Genomic DNA, 20340 nt, shown 5'->3' with positions numbered 1-20340 from the left:
CTCTTCAGTTGTACTTTGTTATGCTTTTTATTTTGCCATTTCAGTGGATCTTTTGTTAAACTATATTAATTTCATTCATTACTCTTCCAGTCCTCCAACCAGTCTTTGCCATTTTTATTTGTGTTTTTAACTCTTTCTATGTTCCTCTCTGCCTCTCTCAGGTGGTGACACTTCCTCTTCCTCTACCGGCAGTGCCTCTCCGGTGCCCAACAGCTATGATTCCCTGGAAGGGGGCAACTATCCAGGTATGTTTCGATCACAAACACATTGTTCATCTAAACAATAGGCATACAGACCGATATATCACAGTGCAAAGTTTCTTTTCTGGGGCCTGCTCTCTTCCTTGTGTTTTATTAAAGTCGCTGCACTTATTGAGACAGAAGATGAAGCTGTCTGTTAACTTTACTAAAGTAATTTATTAAATGGTATATATGAAGCAGAGCAACAATTAAGCAGATTATTAAATTAATTGGCAACTATTTTTGTAATCGATTGATTGGTTTGAGTTCATTTTAATACAAAATGTATTGATTCCACCTCCTGCAATGTGAATATTTCCTGATTTCTTTCCTCCTCTATGATGGTAAAATGAATATCTTTGTGTTGTGGACAAAACAAGATATTTGATGATGTGATGTTGGACTTTAGGAAACACTTATGTTTTCCACCATTTTCTGATATTACATAGACCAAGCAACTAATTGATTAATTATGAAAATAATCAACAGATTGATGGGAAAATAAAAAGTTGCAGCTTAAATGAGAAGCAGCATTTCCCCAAATATATAATTTGTAACTCTATTCTAAGTATTTGAGAATTTGATTATGTTTGATGAAAGAAAATATCTCATGTCCTATTTTGATGCGGCAACGATCACAGATAAACTGCAACATAGTCATGCTCTTACTCACGTCATCAAATGTTAAGAGGTTGATGGAAAGTAGGGAACATAAATAATAAATGGTGGGGAATGTAAAAGTTATCATATCAAAACCAAATAACAACATTTTTTTCTGCTTAGAAATAAAAACTCGTCCTCTGAGTAGAGATCTGGGAGAGGAGATATATATGTGCAGTGAAAGGATGATGAAATGCACTTCTCAAATTATGTAAAAGCCTCTGATGGAAATGGGACACAGACACACACACACACACACACACACACACACACACACACACACACACACACACACACACACACACACACACACACACACACTTCCCACATAAATATCATACTTCCAAAATGCACTAAGCAGCTACACTGATCTTTGCACTGCCATAATCATGTAAACCATAAAAAAAACACCTGTCTTGCAAACATCAGACTTCTTTAATACTAAGCTCTCTTGCGTTCAGATTCCATGCCACCTTCCAATGACATGACCAACCAGGCTGCGCCCTATGGTAACTATGGTTACTCCAACATGCAACCAGCCTATCGACAAGGGCCGCCCTCCCACGCTGACTCTTCCCCCTCTCATGACCTGTACAGCCAGTCCGGCTACCAGCAGTACTCTCAGGTGAGACCACAGCTGGAATAAAATAGATCCTGAGAGTTATGTTGATGCCATCATTTCTCATTTGCAAGTGAGAAACATTTGACCCGCTTCCAGATGTCTGAGTGATTCAGAGGTTTGTTTTTCTTCTTGTGATTGGCTGTTTCTTCAGTTGGAGAAAGAACCGAACCAATCAGAGCCTTTGTGGGCAGGACTTAAGCTTGAGTCAAAGAAACAACATAGGAGATCAACATAGGCTTCATATTTTGTCTCTCAGCATGTCAGACTTTTAAAATAACTTGATGCAGAGATTCAACAAAATACTGCCAGTTTTATCTTTTAACAACTGTTGATAAAGTTGCAACAGAAATTTTGTCTCAACACTGATCTTTTCAATGCAGTGTGAGTTTGGCCTGAAGACTAAATTCTTATCCTCTTGTAGTGTCAGGAATGTTCTTGCTGTATGAGTCCTAATTTATCACAAGAATAAAGACTAAATATGTCACTGTGCCTCGTCTGCAGCCATTCCCGAACCTGTCCCAGCTGTCCGCTGCACTCGGGGGGCTGAGCGGGGTGCCGGAGCTGGAAGTGGAGGCCCTGAGGCCAGTCAACCTGCTGCAGGAGAGGAACCTACTGCCCCCCAGGCCCATCGAAGCCCCCGAACCCAACCTCAGCCCCGACCTCAAGAAGGTCAACTGTAGTCCACAGTAAGTAGAGTAATATGCCATTTTTCAAGCAAAAAATGCTGGTTCCAGCTCCTCAAAATGTGAGGATTTTGCTGGTTGTTTTTTTAATTTGTGATAATAAATGAAGAGTCTATTGTACATATTGTGAAAATACATTTTTTTTAATTGATTATGAAAACAATCGTTAGTTGGAGGCCAAAAAGTGAGTGACATGAACTGTAATGAACCTAATTGAAAGACCTTAGGAGCTAAGAAATAAATAAATGCTTAAATATATGAAAAATAACATAATTATCAAGGGTTAAAACTTACTATTTATTTTCTCATACATCATCTCTGTTATTTAAATTAATTCTTTTGAGATTTCTCTTTCTTGCATACACACATTGAGTCTCTCACTCTGTCATTGTCTAATCTGTGGATGTGTTTTGTTTCCCTGCTGATCAGGACATTCAGGTGTACCCTGACCAGCATCCCCCAGACCCAGGCGTTACTCAACAAGGCCAGGCTCCCTCTGGGCCTCCTCCTCCACCCCTTCAGAGACTTGCAGGTAAGACTTGGTGCTTAGAACCCAACAAAAATCAACATACACTGGAATATACAGACACAAACTGTCTTTGTCTCATCTCCTATGCATTTCTTTGTTTCTGTACATAAGTACAGTGTAAGTGTGTACTCTTAGTATGTTGTGTTTTTTTTTACTTAATTTTAAGCTGTTGCTAAGGGGTGTTTCTGAGGACCAGCAGTAAATACTTAGAGCTGAAGGTGACAATACTGTGCTGTTTGCCTAGAAAAAAATCTTTAAAACAACAGTTGTATTATTACTGTATATGAAAATTCATGGTGGTGTTACTACTATTACTGCTGTTACCTAAAGCAGTTGTACTGTTAAGTTTTATCCGTTAATGGTTGAAAATGTCCTTGATTTTTCAGGACAACTTTGCTGTTAGCACCAGCCCAGTACAACTCCACCTTTTCTAATCCGAAAAGGTTTATTTTGTGCAGAAAGGGATGATAAAAGAGGATGAAGAGAACAGCAAATAAAGATTGTGATTAGATTAATGTCAGTTGATTGAGTATTTGATAGAATACAATATAGAGGATTAAGTGATTTATATGAATAAGTCATTCATTAAAAATACAATTTAACTAACTGAAGATGGGGGAAGAATACTGTACATGTACAAAAAACTTGAGTGGTGTTTGTCCTCATGTCATAATGAATCTGTTATAAATCTGTGCTCATCGTTACAAAGAACCGTATGAGAAGTAGCAGAACAGACAGCAGGAGGAGAATAACGATGAGGTGCAGGAAGATGAGTGAGTGTATTTATAGAGGTGTCAGTCGATGTGGTGTCAGAGGGTATGAACCGACAGAGAGCAGGGATACAACATAAGAAACAAATAGCTGACACAAGCGAAATGGTTGTAAAAGTTTGAAGGTGGCTGGAAACTTTTTCAAGTTCTTGTAGGTTGCAAAAACATGTGAGGGGGTCAAGTATATTTGAAGTGAATTTTCAAAGGGACTCACTGATTAAAATGGGATTTTTTCTTCATTTATATTCACGCAGTAAAACAGATTGACAGCCTAGAAGCAGCCAAGTGCATCCACAGTCCCTGATAGACTTGGCAGCAAAGACACTTTCAGATCTGCAATAGTTGTCAGTGCTCAGTTGCTTTCATAGTAGATGACTGTAACGCCATGGATGCAGGTTTAACACTTGCCATGTGCTTCACACTGCTCCTCTCGCCAAGTTCACACTACACACCTCTGCGCTTGTGATAATCTGTGTTTGATTTCTAAAGCAGACATTCGTTCTCCTCCACAGTTCCACCAGTAACCTCTCAATCCTGGCACCACTGATAGTTATTAAAAAATAAAAACAGCTATGAATATGGTTTACCACCTCATAATCTGTGCTAGACAGCCTCACACACATGCTAGACAGCCTTGTATTGGATACCAAATTCAGTGTTAATTTTCAAAACTAGTGACCAGTGGTTTTAACTAAAAAAGACATTCTGGGGTATGCAATACATTAGGAATGCAAAGTTATGTACCTTGGAAATATAAATGATTTTATCATTGATAATGATGGATAGTTGTAGATGTAACAGCGGTTTAAAATTGTAAGAGATTTATACTATGGAAAAATAACCTGTCAGCTCAGAGTGTGAGAAAATGTTTTTGTTGGTAAATGGAAGAAGATACTGGATTTATAAGCACTTCTTAGATAATGGACACTTGTAAAAATGGCTGTTTTGTTTTAGTTTCTTGTGTTTTATCTGTTTTGTTTTATTTTTGGGATTGTAAAAGAAAATCTAAATATCTAATAAAACAATCTGATATCAGCGAATATCCGACAAGATGTACTCCAATACTGAGCAATATATATAAAGTAGTATAATGCAGAACAACTCCTTTCAAAGTATTTAGTTACATCATATAAGCATATTATATGTTTTCTATGTTACTAGTAACTGTTAGTGTTAATTAATGTAGTCTAGTAAAAGTCGAGTAAAGTAGAAGTATTGAATGAGAATTTTGACATACTTTCATTAAACTTAATAACAGTAGTTGAGTAAATGTATTTAGTTAATTTCCACCACTGCCGGTAACTAGAAATGTGGAACAAAATTTAGTTTTCTAAAAAGTTTGCCGGTGTTCAGCAAATTGTTAAAAATAAAACGATAAGATAATTTGTGGAATAATGTTCCGTGTAGCTGCCAGGTGAGAATAAACAGCCTAGATTCTAACATAAAAGTGTATAAAGTTCTCAGGTGACCCTGGTCCACCAGCAGAAGTTTTTGAGAACACACTCGTAGAAACTTGAGAGACAGAGACAGAAAAGTGGCTCAAACAAAGCTTTGTGTAACCACATTCCCCGAGAAACAAAGCTTCTTCTCTCCAGTCGTCAGCTGAGGCTTTGGCAGAAGAATGTTTTGAAAAGGTCATGAATGAGACAAAACCTGAAAAGATGCATGAAATTTCAAATATTCAACTCACAAGACACATTTGAACTTTCCTCAGTATTTACTCCATATTTCTCTCCTTCTTTCCTTCTTCCTCTCCCTGCAGCAGCTACCGGTGATCACGTCGAACACGATAGTGCGCTGTCGCTCCTGTCGCACCTACATCAACCCGTTTGTCACCTTCCTGGACCAGCGCAGGTGGAAATGCAACCTGTGTTACCGGGTCAATGATGGTACGAGTCCAATCCAGAAAGTGTCCAGTCCTATAATTGTTTCATTATCTAATCATTTTGTCAAACACACTCTCTTTGTCCTTCCTCGTTCAGTTCCAGATGAGTTCATGTACAACCCGGTCACCAGATCGTATGGTGAGCCCCATAAGAGACCAGAGGTCCAAAACTCCACTGTGGAGTTCATCGCCTCCTCAGACTACATGGTGAGCTGCTTCTTCTGTTCCTGTGGAGTTTACATGTAATACAAATGTGTGTCCACTACAGGGCAGTGTTGTATCGGTGCTGCAAAATCTGGTGGAATCTTAGATGTAATAGACCAGAGAAAAAGACACGACAGACAAACTGTACCACTTTCACATTCTGTCCGTCTGTCCGTTTTAAGACCATCTCAATTTCTCCCAAATCACGTGCGTTTTGTTTTACCTTTTGTGTGTTATCAGTTGCGGCCTCCTCAGCCAGCTGCCTACCTGTTTGTTCTTGATGTGTCTCACAATGCTGTGGAAGCGGGCTACCTTAAGTACTTCTGTGAATCACTACTGGATAACCTTGATAAGTGAGTGCCAGTCAACCATCATATGTTATAATAGTTGTAGTATTCTCTTTTCATAAAACAGATCAACGAGAAGATGTGATGATAAGCTGATGGTCATGAACAGCTGATGGTTTTGGTTTTACCTAAACTAGTTCTGATAAAGGGTTGTTTTGTGCCTCAGGTTGCCCGGGGACACGCGCACCAGGGTGGGCTTCCTCACCTTCGACAACACCATCCACTTCTACAACCTGCAGGAGGGACTGTCACAGCCGCAGATGCTGGTGGTGTCGGACATTGACGGTACTTCTGCTCAATAAAATCAGGAGTTAGAATGCTTTGTTTTTAACAATTGACAAACAACAAACAATTAACAAACATTGTTAAACAATGAAGACATCAACTCCACTGAACGCACGCTACTTTGTTCCTTTTGTTTTGATTTAAAAAACATTAGTGGCAGAAATTAAAAGAGTTTAATTTTTTTTCAGTTTGTCAATTTTTTTTACTTGGAGGATAAATTGCAAAAGAAAAATCAATATGATCGCCTCTAATGTCATTATTTCTTCAATTATTTTAATGCAAAACACTGTCCACATCTTTCTGAAAACTGTTGCAGTCACCCGTCCATTCTTTATGCGCCTTTCTTAATTTTAAAATACTCCGCTGTGATTCAGATGTTTGTTTTCCTCTTTGTCTTTTCCCAGACGTCTTCATACCGTCTCATGACAGTCTAATGGTGAACCTAAAGGAAAGCAAAGAGGTGCAACCTTTTGTTTTTGTGAACATTAATAGCTTCTACTGCTTGTTGTGTAATTACTCTTTCCTCCCTTTCCTTCATTACTGTCATTATTTACTCAAGCCTACATTTTATTCCTCCCTCATCCAGCTGGTGAAGGACCTGCTGACATCGCTGCCGACCATGTTCAGCCAGAGCAGAGAGACCCACAGCGCCCTCGGCCCGGCGCTACAAGCGGCCTTCAAGCTCATGTCGCCCACTGGGGGCCGTGTCACTGTGTTTCAGACCCAGCTGCCGACGCTGGGGGCCGGAGCGCTGCAGTCAAGGGAAGACCCCAACCAGCGCTCGAGCACGAAGGTAAGGATGACACTTTATGGTATTGTGAGCACCTCTCCTTTTTGAGTTTGTGTGGTTGTTGCAGTGTTTTAAAATTTTTACCACCATCTTTTGCCATTTTTACCAGCCTACTTAATTTTTCAAATAAAACGTGACTTCTAAAGATGGTGGTGCGGCCTAAACCAAACCATATGATGAAATATAAAAAGAAAAATGACTTGCACACTCCCTGTCATGCTTATTTATACATATTGTCCTGGCACGTCAGAACTGTGTTATATTTATATCCCTGCCACAACTCACTTTTATCACCCGCCACAACGTCATAATTGGATCTCACGTTTCAGTTCATTGCATCTGTGGAAGATTCTGAGCTGAAGCGTGCGTTTTTGTCATCTCAGGACTGTGATTTATTCAGCTTCATCATCTGTGTTCCATTTTTGATCTGAATAAATTGCCAAGAAGTTTCAGCAATGATGTCCAAATATCCTGAATAAAACAAACTCAGAACAGATGTGCTTTCTTTCTCCGAGAAGTGATTTTGTGCTCTTTGGCTTCTGTGATTTTAGGAGGATTTTGGTTTGAAAAGACAAGGAAATTAAGGAAAATATACTCTTGACAGTTCCAGCAAGAAGTGACACATTACATGCACTCATACTGCATTCTTTCCATTTCATACAACATTTAATTGACACTTTAATCCTCAAAACCAAAATGACACAAGTCTTATCTAATAGCTCAAGATGCTTTAAGGAAAGTAAAACTCCCTGAATCAGATGAAGGTTATTTCTTTCTCTCAAGAGCAGAACACAGAGGATTTCTTTTTCTAATAATAATACGTCTGTATCTTTCCAGGGAGTTCAGCATCTCGGCCCGGCTACAGACTTCTATAAGAAACTTGCACTGGACTGCTCAGGTCAACAGATTGGGGTGGATCTTTTCATGCTCAGCTCCCAGTATACTGACCTCGCATCACTATGTAAGAACACCCAACGTTAAACCTCTGTGTCCGTCTCTGTTGCTACAAAAGTTTTGCGGTTCTTGGGAATGTCTGTCAGTTTGTTTGTCTACTTGTAATGAATACAAAATTAGAATCTGTCTTTTGATTATATAAACAGTGAGTTTGGGCTTGAAGTTGGTAGCAGCAGTTTTGATTTACAACAGTAACAATCAGTTCTAATAGAGGCAGATTTATGGCACAAAAGCATTAAAACATCAGCTGAAACTTTTCAAACGGCTCCTGCAGCATTATCCTCTTTTCCATTGTTGATCCCTTTGGTCAGAAGTTATGGGTCATTGTTGCAATGCATTGAAACTGCTGTGAAATCAAGATTACCACAGTTGCCGTCCTCAGAGAGAGCAATATAGAAAATTTGAAAATCCAGACTTCCCATAGAGTATTCCTTTGAGCTTAATGCTAGCATGAAGCATGAAAACATTTTAAAATGTTAGCATGCTAAAATCTTTTGCATGACAGAAACTGTTTCAAACAACTCAGGAAGTTATCTCTCTAATTTAAAGTAATTGATTTGTAAATTAATAGTTTTCCTCTTCTTTCTCCTCTTCTTCAGCATGTATGTCTAAGTATTCAGCAGGCAGCATCTTTTACTACCCCTCCTTCCATTACATCCACAACCCGGCTCAACTGGAGAAGTTCCAGAGAGATCTGGAGCGCTACCTCTCCAGGAAGATCGGCTTTGAGGCGGTCATGAGAATACGATGCACTAAAGGTAACTGGAGTCAGACGCACACAGAAGCTCTGTTTTCAGGTGTGAAAACCACGTTTGTTGTGGACAGAAGACCAAAACCTTTTAGATTTAGCCTTTACAACTAAATACATAGAAAAGAGGAGAGCTTACAATTAATTGCCAGCTATTTTGATAATTGATCCAGTTTTAAAGAAAACAATCCCACAATTCTCTGATTCCAGCTTATATGTGAATGTTTTCTGGTTTCTTTACTCCTCTGTGGCAGTAAACTGAATATCTGTGGGCTGGGGACAAAACAAGACATTTGAGGACGTCATCTTAGGCTTTGGGAAACACTGATCTCCATGTCTCACCGGCATTTTATAGATCAAACAACTAATCAATTGTCATCTTTAACTTGTTTTCTATTGAATTTTCAAACATTGATTTTTCTCTCCTCATCCTTAGGTTTATCCATCCACACGTTCCACGGTAACTTCTTTGTGCGCTCCACCGACCTGCTCTCCCTGGCAAATGTGAACCCAGACTCTGCCTTCGCTGTCCAGATGTCGATTGAAGACTCTCTGGCAGACTCCTCTCTGGCCTGTTTCCAGGCTGCTCTGCTCTACACCTCCAGTAAAGGTACACAAACTCACAAACACGCACTTAGATTGTGGTGAGAAAATCTGTGTGGTTCCATGAGCTTGTGGTTTTGTTGGCTGATTCTCATGTTTTAACATGTGGGGAGGTGTTACTGTGAAACAGTACTGCTACTCTCCAAATCCCCAATTCCATTTGATTTCTGATTTAAACATATTTTTTTCAGCACTGATGGCTATGTCATTGTTAGACTATTGCATCTGGTTTTGTAACAATCAACATATATAATTTTTTTATGCTGTGACAACTGTCATTTACATTTTCAAATTCTTCAATAAAAAGATTAGGGTATTTTACAGCAACAGCTTGAATTTATCCTGGTGGCTTTTTGCAGGGTAGGGTTACAATGTGCGCTATCTCAAATCAACTAAATCATCTTCCGAAAGAATTAAATAAAGGATCTTTTGAAAATCTTGAAAACGAAAATAATCCCAACATGTCTGATACATGTCTGATACTGTTGGAGTTTCCTCTGGTCAGTTGATCATCTCTGTGCACACAGGATAAGTGTCCGGAAGTGAAGCTGCAAGCTAGCTGTGTCAACTTTAAGATTTTCTTTTTGTTTTACCTCCGGACATGCGCAAGTAGGCGAATGTGGAGAGAAAAATTATACTGTGAGAAGCACAAGAATTTATTTTGATGAAGGAAATTGAAAGCTCATTTCTATCTACTTTCTATTTAGAATCGAATCGGTGACACCTTTAACTATTTGCAAACTATCACTTTCTCTGAGTGTTCATCCTTCTGTCCCTGTAGGAAAAAGAAGAATCAGGGTCCACACTCTGTGTCTGCCGGTGGTCAACCAGCTGAGTGATGTGTATGCTGGAGCGGATGTTCAGGCCATCACTTGTCTATTAGCGAACATGGGTGAGCTGTATTTTTAAAAGTATTGCTTTATACTATAGGGAAACGATGGAAATACTTATAGAGAATTAGTAGAGTGGAAAAAAAACACTGCAGTGGCTCGGTGTCATTGTTGTTTTAATTTGTAGAAACTGTTTGTCCTCCGCAGGAGATGCAGGCATTTCATATTATTAACATCTGTATAAGGGGGGCCTGTGAAACCCCTCTTCATCTAATGTTTTCCACATTGGTGTTTCAGCCATTGACCGGTCAATATCATCCAGCCTGTCGGATGCTCGTGACGCTCTGGTGAACGCGGTCGTGGATTTTGCGACTGCCTACAAAAGCAACGTGTCAAACCTGCAGCAGTCCGGCCTGATCGTCCCTGCTGCCATGCGCCTCTTCCCCGTGTACATCCTGGCTCTGCTCAAACAGGTGTGGCTGCTCGACAGGCATCAACACACACACACACACACACACACACACACACACATTCCATACTAACACCTAATAGTCCAGCCCTACATCAATTTTACACATCCTAAAATGTGAACTGCTTTTAAATCATCACCACCACTCCCTCTACACACAAAACCTTTACAGTCATACGGACTCTCTATATGTTCAATGGCTGTAGTCATCCACCCAGGACGTGTTCATTCATACTGTCAGGGTTTGTCCACTTTCAAACACACCCTCACACTCTCTTTGAGTCATCTGAGATGAATACCCCTTAGGTCTGTTAGACAACGCCTTACTTGAATCCACCCTCATTACAATAAAATTATTTCAATTAGTGTTTCTGTAGTAAATGAGAATTGAACTCTATCAGCTGCTCTGTAACTGATAGAAAACTGTGTTGCAGCAGCTCCCAAGTGTGAAGTCACTGCGAAGCAACATAAGGCTGAAAACTAGGAAACGGCAAAATACAAACAAATGGAAAATGATAAAGATTAAAACACACATTAAAGTAAATGTTTGTATTTCTTTGCAGAAAGCCTTGCGGACGGGCACCAGCACACGACTGGACGAGCGCGTCTTCGCCATGTGTGACTTCAAGACGCAGCCGCTGCAGCAGCTGATGCGAATGGTTCATCCTGACTTGTACCGGCTGGACAACATGTCTGACCAGGTAGGAGACGGACGAGACTGAACAAGACGAGACGAGATTATACTTCATGAGTCAGTTGAGTCAGAGAGAAGTGAATTCAAAGTGTGGGAGTGGAGAACTGAAGCTGAAATTGAATTGTTTGGGTGTGTCCGTAAATACTGTAATTAGTATTTTTTATTTTTTTTGTCTTTTTGAAATCTTATTTTCAAATGTCAGGTTTTCTTGTTGAATTATTATATAACATTATATTATATAATTGCAGGAATAAATAAATAAATGAATATAAATAAGCAAATTTGAGAGTCTTAAAACTAAGTCGTTGCACTATTTGTGTGACACCTGCAGGGGGCGCTCCATTTGAATGACACAGTGGTTCCTCAACCTCCTCTGCTCCACCTGTCTGCTGAGAGGCTGAGTAGGGATGGAGCTTTCCTCATGGACTGTGGCAACGTGAGTTTTCAGTATTATTCATTCATAACACACACACATTAGTCTAGTTGTCTTTCTTACCTTAACAAGTGTAGATAATTGTACATTTTTTCTAGTAAATTAAAGCCGAGTAAAGTATTATTACTGGCCTGTTGAAGGGATACCATAATGACGGAGCCAAGTTTTTGATGAGTTTACGTGTCACATAAGTAAATTTAAAGGGGTTCTCCACCCTGATATATATACACTACCAGTCAAAAGTTTGGACACACCTTCTTATTCAATAGTTTTTCTTTATTTTTATTATTTTCTACATTGTAGATCAATACTGAAGACATCCAAACTAAGGAAGAACACATAGAATTATGTAGTAATCATAAAAGTGTTAAACGAACCAGAATACGATTTATATTTTATATTCTTAGCCACCTTTTGCTTTAATGACAGCTTTGCACACTTCTGGCATTCTCTCAGTCAGCTTCATGAGGTAGCCACCTGGAATGGTTTTCAATTAATAGGTGTGCCTTGTCAAGAGTTCATTTGTGGAATTTCTTGCCTTCTTAATGTGTTGGAGACCATCAGTTGTGTTGTGCAGAGCTAGGGTTGGTACACAGTTCAATACAGTGAATAGCCCTATTCGACTACTGTTCTTATCCATATTATGGCAAGAACCACTCAACTAAGTAAAGAGAAATGACAGTCCATCATTACTTTAAGACATGAAGGTCAGTCAATCCGGAAAATATCAAGACCCTGAATGTATCCTCAAGTGCAGTCGCGAAAACCATCAAATGCTATGATGAAAACTGGCTCTCATGAGGACCACCCCAGGACAGGAAGACCAAGAGTTACCTCTGCTGCAGAGGAAAAGTTCATTAGAGTTACCAGAATCAGGAACCACAAATTAACATCACCTCAGATTAGACACATCTCAACATCAACTGTTCAGGGGTGACTGTGTAAAACAGGCCTTTATGGTCGAATTGCTGCAAAGAAGCCACTACTGAGGAAGAACAAGAAGAAGAGAAGTGCTTGTGCCAAGAAACACAAGGATTGGACATTGGACAGGTGTGATGGTGTGGGGGTGCTTTGCTGATGACACTGTTGGTGATTTATTCAAAATTCAAGGCACACTTAACCAGCATGGCGACCACAGCATTCTGCAGCGACATGCCACCCCCTCTGGTTTGCCATAGTGGGACCATCATTTGTTTTTCAACTGGACAATGACCCCAAACACACCTCTAGGCTTTGTAATGGCTATCTGACCAAGAAGGAGAGTGATGGAGTGCTGCGTCAGATGATCTGGCCTCCACAATGACCCAACCTAAACCCAACTGAGATGGTTTTGGATGAGCTGGACCGCAGAGTGAAGGCAAAGCAGCCAACAAGTGCTCAGCACCTCTGGGAACTCCTTCAAGACTGTCTGCTGACTACCTCATGAATCTGATTGAGAGAATGCCAAGAGTGTGCAAAACTGTCAGCAAAGCAAAAGGTGGCTACTTTGAAGAACATCAAATATAAAACATATTCTGCTTTGTTTAACACTTTTTTTGTTTGCTGCATAATTCCATGTGTTCCTTCATAGTTTTGATGTCTTCAGTATTGATTTACAATGTAGAAAATAATAAAAATAAAGAAAAACCATTGAATTATATACAATACAGAGAAAACTGAATCATTGTAGCTTTTTCCTTAACATTTGTTCATTGGTGTTTATAGTTAACAAACAGTAAGCCCTGTATAACCTATAAATTACATGAAATATTACATAAACGGTACAGTATTAAAATGCTCAGACAGGTAGAGTAGATATACTGTACAGTGTAAATGTTAACAGAGGTACAAAGCTCCTTTCCATGGTAATTACTGACAGCTCACATGACCCAGTTATTGTAGCAGGGACATCCGAGGAACAAGTTTTATGGAATTTCTGAAACCTTGTAAAGTGAGTCTGATATTTTCCAGTTTCAGGTGTTCCTCACTTCTGAATCATTGTAGTTTTTGGACAAGAATACGTAATCTAAAGTCACTGAAAATATAAGTTATGAACGGTTAAATCCCTCGACAGTAATTGTCAGAGGTGGCAAAAGTCCACACATTCTTAACTCAAGTAGAAGTACAGATACTTGTGTAAAAAAAAAAAAAAAAAGTACTGATTCAACTTCTGTACTCAAGGAAAAGTAAGAAAGTACAGGCTCTGAAATGTACTCAAAGAATAAAAGTAAAAAGTATACCTCTGAAGGACATTTCTATCAGCCATTTCTGGTCAAAGCCAGCTGAAGCTCATCTCATATTAACATAAGTTCCCACCACTATGTTAATTCCCACCTCTGGTGATAGTAGATATTTGAATGTGTTTGAGTTGTGATACTGTGTAAACTGTGCCATGATAAAATTCATCAAAAATAAAGAAATTAAATAAAACTCTTGATTTAGTTCCTCAAAGGCCCTGGAAATTTCCCAATCAGCTTCTTTGAGCGACATATATTTCAATCCATCAATCAGAGTTTTTGAGAATTTAACTCTGAACAAACAATATCTTGAATTATTTACTTTCTGAAAAAGGGACAGTGTACATCCATCAACATTCATACAAATGTAAATGCACCAAAGTTAGCTGAACGGCTAGTTTTCATCTGCAGCTCCTTCGCCTGATGTTAATAGTCATCCTAGAATAAATAAAAAGGGTACAACAGGTGTAAAACATATTAAGTTATTAAAAACTCCTATAATACAGTTAAATAACATAAGAAGGCAAAATCAGTCACCAGATGTTAAAGGTAGATAGGAAATAGCATCAGTGTTCACATTTGTGGATGTCAGCAAGTATTTTCTTGGCATTTTCTGAGCCTTTTATTATTATTATTTTTTGCTTATTTAGTGGTGAATATGTGGTATAGAGAAATACTTTGAAACCAAGCTAATCTGTGTCAGGAAGATTAGAAAGGATCAACACTTCTCTTTGTTTCTGTCTCTTTTCTTTTAATTGTGTGTTATTATAAAAGCACACAATTTAAAGTAATTCCACCAGAGTTAGCCAAGAGCTAATTTGCATCTGTTGTGTTGTTGTCTAATATGCAGGTGTTTTATCTGTGGATCGGCAAATGCTGCAACGACATGTTCATCCGGGATGTTCTGGGCTGCCCCAACTATGCTTCAATACCCCCCAACATGGTAAGTAAGACACAAACTGTATGTAAGCAACAGGTCAGTTCAAAATGTGATGTTTAGCATTTGAGAGGTAGATGAAAGTCAAGTCAGGAGGAGCTTTTCACCCACGCCCAACATGACTGTGATCAGGGAAATGGTAGTATTGTTTTGCATGTGACACATACCACCGCCCAGTCGTTAGATGAGTGATGCAATGCAGCGTTGTGCACAGTTCTCTTGCAAATTAGTCACACATTTGCCTCACAATAAAAGAGCGCTGCATTTCTTCTCAAACATGTCATACAGCAAAACAGGTTTGCTGGTGTAGCTTTTTTAACAAACCGTGCATCTCCCTCGAAAGCTCTGTCACGACCACAGCGTGGGCGTGACGGTAACGGCCAGAACAAACAGCGGCTGTCAGCTCTTGTTTATGCTGCTTATTGTGTTTTTCTAGAAAGGGTTCGATGCATCAGAGAGCCACCTACAAACCTCACTCTCCGGACCACAGGCATATTTCTGTTAACCACTCTGTGTGGCCGACATGACTGTGTGAATCCACATTATCTGCCTTCTATCTGAAACAATGTTGTTGATGTTTTTGGTTCTCGTGTCTTTCCCTTTATGAATCCCAGAGTCACATTCCTGAGCTGGAGACTCCGCTGTCTGAGAGAGTGCGAGCGCTCCTCGACTGGCTGCAGGATAACAGAGCGTTCAGCTCCATGATACAAGTCATCAAGTAAGCATCGCCGCACATCTGGAGTAACATCTGACTTTTACTAACACTCAGGGTCCAGAGTGACTGTAGTACAAATCTTCTGACATCCAGATGCTGGATTTTAGTCTTAAAAATATGTTTACATTCATCAGCGGGGACCTTAAATGACCATAACGACTAAAGAGTTTCACTTCCTCAACTACCAACGATATCAGAGGCCCAAAATTTAGGAGGGTCTTGCGTCAGAAGACAGAGAGAAGGTTAAGATTGAAGTTTAGTAGAAAGGAGAACATTTAAGAACCAAGTTTGTTTGTTGCCTTTACTGCTTCTTCTGCTGCTGTAATCCCTTTTGTGGAAGCACTAAAATTAATCTCCTCAGTAAAGAGCTGAGATGTGGACGAGGAAATATGAAAAACCCTCAGGTTATTTATTTTTGTTCCTTTTTAGAACACTCAAGCCACACAATGCTTACTTTGTTCTTCACTCCGCCTGAAAGGAATGTAAAACCAAGAGGTTTTTGTCAGGAAACAATGCCAAGATATACTGAAAACAGTCAACAAGCCTGTAGAAGTCAGAGGTCATGGGTAGTAGTCTGAAATGATTAATCGGTAAATAAAAGATCAACAGCAAATATCAACATTTTTGTGGTTTCAGCTTCTCAAATGTGAGAATTTGCTGCTTTTCTCTGTTTTATGACATTTCAAATTGAATATCAGTCAAACAAAACCAGACAGCAACTTGGCCTCTTGGGAATAGTGACATGTTTCCCTATTTTTAATGTATTTATTGTTTTCTTTCTTTTTTACTAACTTTTCATAAAAGACAAGTCGACAGAGGTTGAGAGACAGGAGTGATGACAAACGTCCACAAATCCACCAACAGATGAATCTTCATGAAATTAATCATTTGTTGCAGCTGTGCTTTACACAGTGTCCTGCATGCGAGCAGCCGATGCGATGAGATGTCGGACGTTGGCTGTCCGCACTGAATCCCTTAAATATGCATTCTGTTGTGTCAAATAAACAAACCACGTACCTATCAGCTGTGCGGTGGAGATCAGACTTAACCGCTCACGTAAAAGATGGGAGAGTTCACTGAGGGTGCCATCACACAGCTTGTACTTTGATATCTAGATGTCTCTACAGTGGACATGACGTACAGTATAGCCAACAGCAAGTAGAGACAGTGTGATTTCTCACCAGAAACTTTCAGCTCCCTGATGATCTCCCTTCAGCCAGCTGGCACCTTATTTAAGTTTTTTTTTAGTCGAAGGAGATATTATTGTTCAGATAACTCCTCATTTCAACTTCATGAATCAACCATTCCTCATAATTGCACGCTTTCAGCGCAAGTTACAGGAATGAAAAGAGAAACAGGATGTCGGGCTCAAAAAGGCCCGCTGGCAGTTAGGACACTCGTATAGGAAGCAGTGAAGTCAAGCTGATCATGTTGCTGACACTCACTCTTGTCATATGCAGTTAGGACACGGTGTTGGTGTTGAATTCACAGGACTGCCACATCACATCACATCACATCACCTGTGACTATCTGACTTAGAGCCGCAACAATTAATCAATCAGTTGTCAACTTTAATGTTAATCACCAACTAGTTTGAGTAATTTCTAAAGAAAAAAAAGTCACTTAATATCTTTAGGTTGTGGACAAAACAACATTTGAGGACGTCATCTTGAACTTTAGGAAACACTGATCAACATTTTCTGACATTTTATAGACCAAACAAGTAATCGCTTAATAGAGAAAATAATGGGAAGATTAATTGATTAAAGAAATTAATTTTTAGATGCAGCACTAATCTGAGTACTTTATCTGTTTTAAGTCAAAAAGCAAACCGCACCATGGATGTTTTTTGACGATGGCTTTCTGGAAAATGTACTCATGTACTATAGAAACAGGGTGTGGCCGGTTTCATGTTAAAGTGGAATTTGTCTCTCAGCAGACATCGTTGTGAGGTTGACAGAAAAATATTTCCAGTGTAAACACATAGTAAGCAGTGAGGTCACTGATTGACAGCGTTGGTAAAAGCTTCCACAGGGAACGCATTGTTTCTGTTTCCTGTCGCTCCTCCTCTGTGGCATGCCATTGTTACTCAACCACATGTTTACACCGCAGTGTTGTTGTGGAAGATGGCTTATGTCAGGACAAATGGACTGAGAGGTATCTGGACGGATGTTTGCTTCACTCTGACAGATGAGGAATATATGTCACGGGTTAAATGAGATTTCTTGCCCCAGGCAAACCAAAAGTAGATTCAGTTAGATTAGAAACTGAAACTAGAAGTTTTAGTGCTGTAAAGCTTTCAATTTCAACTCATTTTAGGACAGCGCATTATTCTATGAATGACATGAGAGCCACAATTAACAATTATTTTCATTATCAACTAATCTAATCACCTTAAGTAATTGATTATCTCATCTCATCTCATTTTCTTTCCGCTATTTCCCTATTGGGGTCGCGGGGTGTTGCCGCTTTTATCCCCCCTTTCGGGGGGTTGCAGGGCTACTGGGGCCAAATCCAGCTCTCACCGGGCGAAGGCCAGGGTACACCCCTGGATGAGACGCCAGTTCATCCAGGGCCATCTGATGGCAGAGGCTGCCTCGCAGCTTGCAAGGTGCCAACTGCACATCAGGAGCAGTTTAGGGGTTCAGCATCTTGCTCAAGGATGCTTCGGCACGTAGCTCAGTTCCGCCCAGGGGTTTGAACCAGCAACCTTCTGGCTGCTGGTCACCTGCTCTACCCACTGAGCTACAGCCGCCCCTTAACTGATTATTTTGTTAAATTAAAATTCAGAAAACAGAGAAAATAGTTCCATAATGTCCCAGAGCCCAAGTGTAAGATGTCTTGTTTTTACAAAAGAAATTCAGTTGGGGAGTGAATGTTGTTTGTACACATTCACACTGAAGACAAAAGCCAGATGTTAGCGGGTGTTAGTGGGTCATTTGGACCATTGTGAAAGGAATGTGACTTACAGGATGTAGGCTGTTGCTATGAGCCTGCCATTAGATGCCCTTTTAAGACAGCATTCTACATGCTTAAAAAAGAACTACAAGTTAGCCTACCCTAACCTCGTCGCTAATGGTACGAGCTTAAACAAGCTACCAGCTGTCACCTTTTCTTCTGCGAAGATTTTGCCATTGTAGTGCCACACTGCCTACCCACATTGAAGAAAAAGTTGCTCCTGACATTATTTTGCAGGGGCAAAGACTCAGCATCCTCAGCTTAGTGCCGCCCAAGACGATTTTGATTGGATTGAAGAAACAAACAAACCCATTAGCATAATGAGAATTGGTGCAGCCAGACCTTTCTCAAGCACTGACGGAGCACTTGCATAGATTATGCGAGACTGCATCTCAACCAACCTGAAAATAAAATGATCACATTTGAGATGTTTCTATATTTGGTAACAGCACCCAGCCTTACATAGGATCCAAAATTACAAACCAAGCGCTGCTCTCTCTTTAACCCTCTTCTCTTTGTTTTTCTTCTTTTCTTCCCTCCTGCAGGGATGAAGCTTCGGCTAAATCTGCATTCTTCCAGCACCTGGTGGAGGATCGGTCTGAGTCGGCTTCTTCCTATTATGAATTCCTGCAGCACATTCAGCAGCAAATGTCTAAATAGGCACACTGAGAGAAACTTCGGTCTTCAAACCCGAGCGTGAAAAAGGATTTCAGCCTCGTAGAGTGAAAACTAGCGTTAGCCACTGACGGACACCCATCGCTCCTTCAGACAGGTTTTAGCGAGGTCGGTCAAATCCGACACAGTTAAACAAATCCACCCTCAAAGCTCATTGGTCAGCCGGGACCTGACTATCAGAAAGGGAAGGAGGGGGATAGTTGTAGTAAAGTTTAAAAGTACAGAAAATACGAATGAGGGAGGAGGATTTGTTCCACTTCAAAATGAAATATTGAGCGTCTCCTCGCTGCCTCTTAACCACTGTCAGACCCCCGTTTATCCTCCCGTCAATCCATCGCTGCTCCAAGAAGATGCCACTTCAACACGTTTAGTTCGAGTTGTTTTTCGTGAGCCTCACATGTAGCTTGTGCTGTTTTGTTTTTTGTTTAATTTTTATAATTTATTCCCCTCCTCACTCCCCCCGAGACTATTTTGAATACACTGGTGAACAGAACCGTGCATTCCTTCTGTTGTTATTTTTTTACTGGCATGTGCTTTGAAATCCGGAACGCATGTCACCGTTTGACCGTTTGCTGCTAGTCTGAGGAAAGACGACTGTGTAACGGGAAGATAATCGGACAGTGGTTGGATGTTGAAAACCCCCTGTGTCGGCTCTTCCCTCCTCCGCTCTGTGAACTCCTGATTTGTTGAGATCAAACTTCAAGCCCCCAACCCCCCCCCCCCCTTTCCACCACCACTGTCAACAATCTTCTTCTCATTTGTTTTATTTTTTCCAGGCGCTAACTGAAGTTGCTACTCACTTTGTAACTATTGAAAAGAATCTTTTATGTGCGATAATTTATGAACCAGCTTATTAAATAAAAAACAAAAACAGAATCTGCTTGTTTCATGTCATGTGACATTAACCAGGAATTTATTATGCTGCTGTTTTACATCCCAGTCCACATGTTCCCACAGTTTCAGTGCACAAACAAACATTTGGTGGCCTTTGCTCTGATTCAGGGGATGATGTAATGTCACTCTCTCACTCAGACAGCATGTGACTTTTCAGGACTTTGACTAATTGCTTTCACGTTTCGACACATTTACATCAT

General features: G+C 40.0%; 1 protein-coding gene across 2 annotated transcripts in view; it reads left to right on the top strand.

The window, feature by feature from the left end:
• sec24b (SEC24 homolog B, COPII coat complex component) overlaps positions 1–20122 on the top strand; it is a 30204-nt gene extending 10082 nt beyond the window's left edge. For both annotated transcript variants that reach the window (XM_084353159.1, XM_084353160.1), the window contains 20 exons: positions 162–245; positions 1361–1524; positions 2023–2207; positions 2634–2736; positions 5266–5392; positions 5486–5595; positions 5833–5945; positions 6106–6224; positions 6629–6684; positions 6811–7017; positions 7852–7975; positions 8568–8726; positions 9153–9326; positions 10101–10211; positions 10447–10622; positions 11182–11319; positions 11644–11748; positions 14812–14904; positions 15513–15616; positions 19117–20122. In XM_084353159.1, the coding sequence (XP_084209285.1) occupies positions 162–245; positions 1361–1524; positions 2023–2207; positions 2634–2736; positions 5266–5392; positions 5486–5595; positions 5833–5945; positions 6106–6224; positions 6629–6684; positions 6811–7017; positions 7852–7975; positions 8568–8726; positions 9153–9326; positions 10101–10211; positions 10447–10622; positions 11182–11319; positions 11644–11748; positions 14812–14904; positions 15513–15616; positions 19117–19231 (2567 nt within the window). In that variant the 3' untranslated portion in view covers positions 19232–20122. The remainder of the gene's footprint in view (positions 1–161; positions 246–1360; positions 1525–2022; positions 2208–2633; positions 2737–5265; positions 5393–5485; positions 5596–5832; positions 5946–6105; positions 6225–6628; positions 6685–6810; positions 7018–7851; positions 7976–8567; positions 8727–9152; positions 9327–10100; positions 10212–10446; positions 10623–11181; positions 11320–11643; positions 11749–14811; positions 14905–15512; positions 15617–19116) is intronic.
• The last annotated feature ends 218 nt before the right edge of the window (positions 20123–20340 follow it).

Source organism: Pagrus pagrus (genome assembly GCF_965226575.1).
Source record: "Pagrus pagrus genome assembly, chromosome: 5".
Classification (NCBI taxonomy): Eukaryota; Metazoa; Chordata; class Actinopteri; order Spariformes; family Sparidae; genus Pagrus; species Pagrus pagrus.
This window is presented reverse-complemented; position numbering and strand designations above follow the sequence as displayed.